This window comes from Aethalodelphis obliquidens, unplaced genomic scaffold (assembly GCF_003676395.1).
Source record: "Aethalodelphis obliquidens isolate GAN/ISIS:26980383/991018 unplaced genomic scaffold, ASM367639v1 scaffold61, whole genome shotgun sequence".
NCBI classification, from domain to species: Eukaryota; Metazoa; Chordata; class Mammalia; order Artiodactyla; family Delphinidae; genus Aethalodelphis; species Aethalodelphis obliquidens.
This window is the reverse complement of record NW_020838005.1, coordinates 3,212,890-3,221,530: the sequence shown is the minus strand read 5'-3', so window position 1 is coordinate 3,221,530 and position 8,641 is coordinate 3,212,890. Positions and strand designations below refer to the sequence as shown.

Below are 8,641 nucleotides of genomic sequence, written 5' to 3'. Positions count from 1 at the left end.
GTGTGTGTGTGTGTGTGTGTGTGTGTGTGTGTGTGTGTGTGTGTATTTCAAAACACAGCCACAAAAGCACAGTGAGAAACTACACAAACACTGGGAATTCCCTGGCAGTCCAGTGGTTAAGACTCTGCGCTTCCACTGCAGGGGGCGCTGGGTTCAATCCCTGGTCAGGGAACTAAGATCCCGCAGGCCCCTTGGCACGGCCAAAAAAACAAAAAACAAAAATCTACACAAATACACACACACACCACTCTCCCTCTCCTCTCAGGCCAGAACTCAACACCCTGGCACCTGTCCATGGATAACCCTGTCAGATTTTGGTATCAAGAGTGGTTCTAAAAGAACAGAATCTTAAAGTTTTCTGAACTGGCTCTGGGGTTTCTGAAGTTGGCTCTCTAATCTGATGTGATTTAAAGCACTAATGACTCCACTCCCACTAGTTAAGAGAGCACTGATAGTACATGGCATGATGGGGCAAAAGAAATGCACAAAACACCACACCCGGTACTTAAAACAGGCAAAGTTCTGGGTAACTGTGTATTTGACACCTTAGAACATTTCTGTCAAACCGAGTATAACAAGATTAGCTGGTTGTTCCTAATTACACTGGACAAAGTGGGGAAAGGCAAGGATGACTCAGGGATTCAAATTCCCAGCTCAAGGGTCCCATAAATGACCCAAACGTTTCTACATCGGCCCCAAAAGAGATCCTCATCTCCAGTGGCCTCAGCGCTAAACCAGCTGAAAACTGAACCCAGAGTCTCACCCTGCAAGTGGCTGAACTGAATTCCCAACTTGCAAGCATCTGCCATTAAGGTGAGGGTATTCGGCTGCAACGGCAACTCTTCCGCGTCTCCAGCCTGCCAGCCCACCCTGTAGACTCCAGACTTGCCGGTGCCCATATGGCATGAGCCAATTCCTTAAAATGTGTGTATGTGTGTGTGTGTGTGTGTGTGTGTGAGAGAGAGAGAGAGAGAGAGAGAGAGACAGACAGAGAGGGAGGGAGAGAGCGAGAGAGCGAGAGAGCGAGAGAGAGCGAGAGAGAGCGAGAGAGAGCGAGAGAGAGCGAGAGAGAGAGAGAGAGAGAGAGAGAGAGAGAGAGAGAGAGAGAGAGAGAGATTGGTTGTGTTTCTCCAGAGACCTGACCAACACAGATCTTGGTGAGATTTTATAACATTCTCAGCCCAACCCATAGGCCACTCTCTGGGTTCAAGATTACTAGGTTGTGCACTAACTTAACACGAAGGAATCGTCCCCCAGGTTGGGTCAGTCCTCACGGGGCCCGTGACCACGTGCTTCTCGTTACACCGCCACCATTCCCACTGACCCGCAGGGCATAGGAAGTCTCGTCTCAAGTTTGGGTTGTGAACGTTTCTGCATCTGGGTTCCGGGGGTGGGGAGGGGGAGGAGGGGGAGGGGTGTGCACGGGATGAGGTCATCAGGCACTGCCTACGCGCCACCACTCACACACGGAAGGCATCAGCGCCATGCTCGAACCCTCACGCGGACAAAATGCAGACCGAGGGTGCCTGTTCGCGAGAAATCCCGACACTGGATCCTCAGTGGAAAAAGAGCCGGCCCGGAGTCTGGAACTAAGGGTTCTATTTCCCACAGGCTGGATGACCTGGGGCAAGATGGTCAATCTCCGCATTGCAGCTTCCTTTCTGTGACATGAGCCTATTACATCGACCTGTGTCTAAGTTCTCTTGAAGAGTGAAAACTGCCCAAGGTATGGTGGTGCTGGCTGTGTCTTCATTTCCTTATCTGCAGAGTGGGGCTGGTGACACGCTGTCCTGTGGAAGGACACAGAATGAAGGAAGCAGCACGGGCAATGCAGCCCCGTGGAAACAGTCCTCACTCACGCTCTATCTCACACCTTCACTTACCTAAACACCTCCTGTCTTGGATTTAGGACCTGCAGGTCTCTGGGTGCAAGGCACGTGGAGACCAGTGAGGGGAGATGCTACTGCTCTAGACATTGATGGGGTTCTGCTTTTTCAACAGCTCACATGCGCACAGAGATGTTGAGTCGCTTTACACAGCCTGACCCCTCTAAGACCGGGTAGGGGGCTGCAGTGCGTGTCTGAACAGTGGCGCCTTCCTCTGTGCTCTAACCATACTTGGCTCGCACCTCTTTGATAAACTATTTCCCATGTGACCATCTGCTCCTGCACCCTCCCACTGCTAGGAAAGGAGCTAACAGGGCTGGGACCATTCCTCACCTCCAGCTCAAATGCCTTAAGTATCACATAGTTAAAGTTTGTGGAATAAATAAGGGAACTCTCTATTTTACAGGGGAAGAAAAGGAGCCACAGCATGTTGGCAGCGTCCCATACCTGCCTCCAGGGTCCAGAAGAAGGCACCCGAAGCTGAAAAACAATCCTCAGCAGAAAATCCTTGCCCCAGGTCAGAGGCATCTTTGCTTTGCTCTTCTAACAAGCCCAAAGTTAAACCAGCCCTTCACTCTTTCATCATCATCGTAGTAGGTACCGTTATTACAGAGCCCTTACGTGCATTATTTCATTTAAGCATCATCCTTTTGCCTTTGTCACCACGACTATCCTCCCCTGCAGATGGAAAATGAGACCTAGAGGTGGTAAGTCACCTGCCCACCATCACTTGCTAGCGCCTCGTGGAGCTGGGATTTGATCCAGGACAGGATACTGATCCCAGAGCCCTAACGCTCAATACAGCTTTACGTTGTATTGTATGTATATGTAGGTACCACTGAAGTGGTCCCTTCTTGGTGCTCAGCCCCCAATACACACACAGGCTCTAAGTCATAAAGACAACAGAACGACATCCTGGGGTGCTGAGTCGCAGATATTTGAGAGGGCCTGGACTCCAGCTCTGCGTCTTCAGTTGGGAAAACTGAGACGCAGAAAGGAGAAAGGAGCCTCAGCACTGCCGGCAGGGAGGCCTGGAACCCAGAGCTCCCTCTGCAGCCCCAGAGCAGGGCCAGTGCCACCTGCCCCAGAACCGAGACACCTCCATCTTGAAATTCAGACAAGTGAGAATCCGAATTGGAAAACATGGCCTCGGTGTTTCAATTCCGCTAAATTGAATGTTTAATTATATTAAAACTATATTAAAATGTTCGCTTAACTTTCTATCTCTTATTTTCACCTGGGTATGGTACGGTTCCTAAAATAAGCTGCCCCCAACTTCCCCTTTGCACACGTCGTGCCAGCTGTCCACCCCACCCCGCTACACGGAAGCAGCGATTCTGTGATGAGCGTTGGGCACTGAGGCTGATTCCCGTATTGCAGATGTGTGCCTGGGTGATAAAGGGCCCAGGTGAGGGAGGGCCACCGACAGTAATCATCCACTTGTCTCCTAGAAACAACTCAGAGCTGATTCTCAGTGAATGTTCCATTTCAAAAAGGCAGTTCCTTCGAGCTGCCAGGAGAGGGCAGGTTTCCAAAAAACTGGTATCGCAGCAACCATTTCATGAAGAGCCTAAGGACAAAGGCCCCAGGGGAGCTGCAAAGAACAGGGGCTAGGAATTCATTGCTGGGTCCATCTAGAGCCTATCAGCTCCTGGGACAGGCTGACTCAGCAGTCATTGAGCAATTTGTTCTAAGTCTTGCACCAACTCACCCACCAGTGAAAAAATCCGGATCCACGTGGATCACACCCCACAGAGAACCAGAAACAAACCAGAGAGGTCAGAGTGCTCCCTTGCTGACAGAGAAAGAAAGACACATGGGGAGAGATAAAGGAATCAAAAAAGAATGAGGGGTCGGGGGGAAGGAGAGAGAGACACCAAGAAAGTGGTACAGAGACCAGGAAAAAGCTAGAAGAAAGTCAAGAGAGAAATGGAGACACCGAGCTGGAGAAATGCAAAGAGGCAATCGGGTTGGGAAATAAAATGGGGAAAGAGGGAGGAAGGAAGAAAGGAGGGAGGGAGGGAGGGAGGGAGAACTCTTCTGTGATACTCATGTTCTGATCCAGCCAAGACCCACCCCAAGTCCACTACACAGGATCAGGCTTTCTTTCTGTAAGTGGAGCTACACTCCCAAGCACAGACCACGTGTTGTGATTACCCGTACTCACAGTCAAAGGCAGGTTCAGTAGGGCTGTGCTGCATTCATAATGCATTAAGGTGCTCACAGCACATCTCCTGGAAGCAGCACTTAGTAAATTAGTTTCCAAGAACCTTCCCGCTGGAACAGAGGACCAGCCTCAGCCCAGAATATATCGCTGTAATCTACAAAGAGCCACTCCAGCACAAGGAGAACAGGACACGAGGGCGGCCAGGGCAAAAGCCCCATCCTACGCCCCCATGAGACTCACTCACACACCCCAGCGGAAATCACTACCAGCCACGGAGGGGAACGGCGCTTAGCCATAGAAGGTTCCCCAGGATTCTGCGGCGCATGGACGGACGTCATCTGTGTATGTGCCCGGTCCATTTAGACGGCGTCAAACGAACTCCAACTTTTCTACGGAAGTGGGGGCAGGAGGCGAGTGTGCCCGTCCACCCACCCTGCGCCGTGCGCGGCTTTAAATAGACGCCAACATGGCCGCGGCCCCGGAACACAGCAAGAAACTGGAGCTCCCCGCCGCGCCCAGCTGTAATTAGGTTAATGCTGGAACGTGAGGAGCGCAGAACGACCCACTTGGCAGGAGGGGTTGGAAAAGCAGCCCTCCCCCTCCCCCTCCCCCCTGGAACCTGCGCGCAGTCAGACCGCAGGCGGCACTTACCCTTTTTCCGGGCCTGGGCGATGACTTCCGCGGCACTCTTGCTCATCACCTTGGTGATGTACAGGGGGCAGTTGGTCTGGTTGGCTATGGTGATGGAACGGTTCACGGCTTCAGCCTCGACCTGCAGTAGAGCATCCAAGCGTGAGAACTGCACCCACACTCAGTCTGAGCCCGTCTCTACCCTCCTCCCACCGGGAGAGGCCACGGTGAACCAGAGACCCCTGTGTCCTCAGGGCTCTACCCCGAGTGGCACTGCAGGCGGGGGAGGTGACGTGCCCAGTGTCACTCAGTATTGATTGGTTGAAAGGATGGGGCAATTCCTTCCTGGCCCTTGTGGATGGTTCTAAGCGTGGTCGGCATCGGCTGGGGTCTGCAAGACATGCAGATTCTCAGGTGCCTCGGGCCCTTCCCCAGACCCACAGGATCAGTAACTCTGGGGGTGGGACCCAGAAATGTGGCTCTTATGGACCCCAGGTGATGTTTACACTTGCTAATGTTGGAGAACCACGATGCTTGGAAACCAATGGCTCCCAGTTTGGTGCATTCATTCCAGGGGCATGGTCTCCAGTCAAAACATTCAGTGATGAATTTTTGAGCTGGGCTTCTGTCCCACGCCCACAAATGAAGCCAGCATCATCTAAGAAACAATGCGACCTCACAGGGCTCTGGGAACGGAGCAGGCAGATTTGTGTAAACCAAAGGCCCCTCTGTATAGGCAAACCAATCATCGCCAGCCACAGACTGGTACACCCTTCAGCACGAGACGGGAGGGCTGCTCTAACCAGAAACCTGATTCTTTAAGCATGCTGCTTCAGCGAATGAGGTTCCAAAGACCCCAAGGGATTACTGCTAAATAACCCCCAGGGATTACTGATCCGGTGAGACTAGTTCTTAGACCGTTACACCGTACAGGGGAATCAGCAGTGTGTGCTTGGCATGAGCAGCTGAAGGGGCAAGTGAGACGATGTAACAGAGGACCCCAGAAAGCCTTTTGCTCCCTCCCGATTCCTGGCAAAAAGGCTGGCTTCAACTCTTCCAGGCAAGGGACTGGGTCTTCCTTGGTTTGTTGCATCCTCTGGGCAGTTCTCCCGGGGTAGCACCTGGTACCCAGCAGGTGCTCAAAAATGTTTACTGAGCAAATAAGTGACTTCATTTTGGGTTAATGGTTAAAGCTAGGCTGTTCCATAAAGAGCTGCTACTTTTCATAAGAAATGACCAAGCTCTGGACTGAACCATCTTAGCTAACCAGTCTCTACGGCAGCTCGGCCAAGAGCTGAAGTTCCGCAACTGCGCTAAGGGGTGATCTAATTTAATATACGAGGACATCCTTCACATTTGGTCTCTTGGGCTTCAACTATGTGAAGAGAGATGTCTCGAGACGCAAAGGCAAACCAAACAGCTCTTGAAAAAGCTCATTAAGCATCCAAGTGTTTTTAATTCCTGGCATAGCTGAACAATCGGCCTCCCCTCTCCTGGGCTCCAGTTGCAACACAAGGGCCTCTAGCCCAGGCAGCACAGAGGAGGGACGTCTTGCATCTCTGCGGTCACCATAAAAGTCCACAGGGTGAAATGCAAACAGGACGCCACTAGAATCTGCATGGCTTCCAGGGGTGCAGGTGACTGCCCAAATTCACTGTCCCAACCCAGACTCTTCTGAAAGCGAACAGAGGCGCTATTCATAACTTCACGGGGCAACGGGTTTGGACCCCGGGTGAACCAGAATGCACAGTCATGCTGATTAGGGAGTAAATGGAGCAGAAGTGCCAGTTCTAGGGGGCCCTACCCTGGAGCACTGGCTTCTGTGAAGACTGCTTTGGTGGGAGAATCTGGGCCCCAGGGCCCTGTCTGGATTGGCTCATCCGCTGGAAGGTGAGCTCTGAGCCCTCCCCACCCCGCAGTCGGGCAACTGCCGTGAGGGCAGAGGCTCTAAGGTCACCTCGCGGAGAGAGAAGGTCATGTAAACCCCACGTCTCTACATTTCACCCAGACCATGGAAGGATCCACGTGTACCGTTCTGGTGCACATGTGTATGCCTCCGCTATTAACATAAACTGTCTCACACATAGTGAACTCTGGCTTCAATATTATGACAACGGTATTACAGTTTAAACATAAAATTTTGTATTTGTCTCCTTACAGAGCTGTCAGGGATTTAGGGGCTCACCTAAGCCCTGGTTTCTGGTTTTAAAGATGGACCACCCCAAGGTCCAGGGAGCAAAGCAACCTATACAGGCACGCACAGAAGTGTCAGTACACGACACTCCCCTTGCGGCCCAGGTCCCCAGCTGTCTGCATACCCCAGCCGTCCCATGCTTCAAGGCCCAGTTAGGAGGCTCCCTCCTCCATCAAGAATTCTGTCACCCTTACCTCCAGTGCCCCACTCTCCTCCCAGACACCAGTCTTTGTGTGTGTGTGTGTGTGTGTGTGTGTTCTGTGCCACATCACATGGCTTGCGGGATCTCAGTTCCCCGACCAGGGACTGAACCCAGGCCACAGCAGTGAAAGCCAGAATCCTAACCACTAGGCCACAGGGGAACTCCCCAGACACCTGTCTTACAGCTGTAACTGGCTCAGAACTCCATCACATGCCACGCCCCTACTTACTTTGCATCTCCCCCTTCCTCCCCAGCTTGTCTGGAATCCCTCTCAGAAGGGACCACTTTCTCATCCACTTCTATGTCCCCCACAGGCCTCCATCATAACACATAACAGTGGTGCTTGGGTACCACTGACGGACAGGAGGTTTCTAGATTTCCACATCCCCTATCGTCTCCCTTTCAATCTCCTCAGCTGAAAACTGGGGGAAATCCGACTGGCAGTCTCACACGGTTGGGTTGGAAAGGCCAGCAGAAAGAAGAACAGGTTTTGTGTGGTTCAAGCACAAGTTAACCATCATGATGCTGGCGATGGCTATAAAACCAGGAAGGAACCACATTTTTGTATGTTCTTAACCGTTTCTTGCGCACTGGCGACATCCCCTTACCGGACTCTAAAGCTCAGTTCCCTCAGGATGCGTGCATGTTTTATCCTCTTTGTCTCTTACAGAGGGTTTAACACGCTGTTAACAGATCCCTGGCGATGAACTAAAAAACCACCCCCAGCAGCCAAAGGAGAAGGGGGTGGCTGGCGCCTGGCAGCTCACGGGGCTGACCTAGAGGTGCACCTGCTCAGGGGAAGCACCGCATGCTGGGCCCGGCCTAGAGTCGGTGCCTCTGAATCAGCTGAGAGGCAGGTGACCGTGGAAAGCAGACAGAAGAGAAAGTCCCCAAAGCAGCCTCTCGTGAGACCACGGGACCCTCCCAAGGAGCCAGAAGCTCCCCGTGTTGGAGCGTTGCCGCTCTGCCAGCCCCTAAAGGAGCCTTCCCAATCTACGGCTGGGGATTCGGAGGTTCGCAGTGCAACCGCGGCTACAATGTGGAAAAACAGGTTTGATGTTTGTGGTCAAAATAGCAACCAGGACCCCTCTCCTCTGACAGCTTTGGCCTGTTCAGTAAACCCAGGGCAGGCTTGCTTTCTATGTGGGGTTTGCAGGGACCTGGGGATGCAAAGCAGACGGTGGGAGAGACGGAAACAAGCCCCAGGGAAGGCTCTGAAATGGAAACAAGGGCGCGGCTCTCACGAGGAGCCCCGGGTATCAGGAAGAGGGGCGTTTGCTTTTCTCAGAGGACGATACCCTCTTCCTCTTCCCAGTTGATCCAGCCCAGCCACCGGATGAGGTGAGAGTCCACTTTCCAATGAAGCCCAGCCCCAGGTGTCACCACCTGGTTACACAGGCCCGCTGGCTTCCCACTGAGCTTGGGTTCCGGGGTGTGTGTGTGTACACACTGAGGGGTCAGGAGGGCAGGCAGGATACTGCTTGCACTTTAACTTCACACCCCCGTGATTTCTTTACACGAGACACGCTTCAGTGCAGGACACCTCCAGGCAGCACCACACA

The 8,641-nt window shown here is 52.7% G+C and overlaps 1 protein-coding gene across 4 annotated transcripts in view; it reads right to left on the bottom strand.

Annotated features, from left to right (window-relative positions):
• The window catches only part of DPYSL2 (dihydropyrimidinase like 2), a 167,335-nt gene that overhangs the window by 17,979 nt on the left and 140,715 nt on the right, over positions 1 to 8,641 (bottom strand). For all 4 annotated transcript variants that reach the window (XM_027088054.1, XM_027088053.1, XM_027088055.1 and 1 more), the window contains one exon: positions 4,705 to 4,825. In XM_027088054.1, coding sequence (XP_026943855.1) covers positions 4,705 to 4,825 — 121 coding nt within the window. The remainder of the gene's footprint in view (positions 1 to 4,704; positions 4,826 to 8,641) is intronic.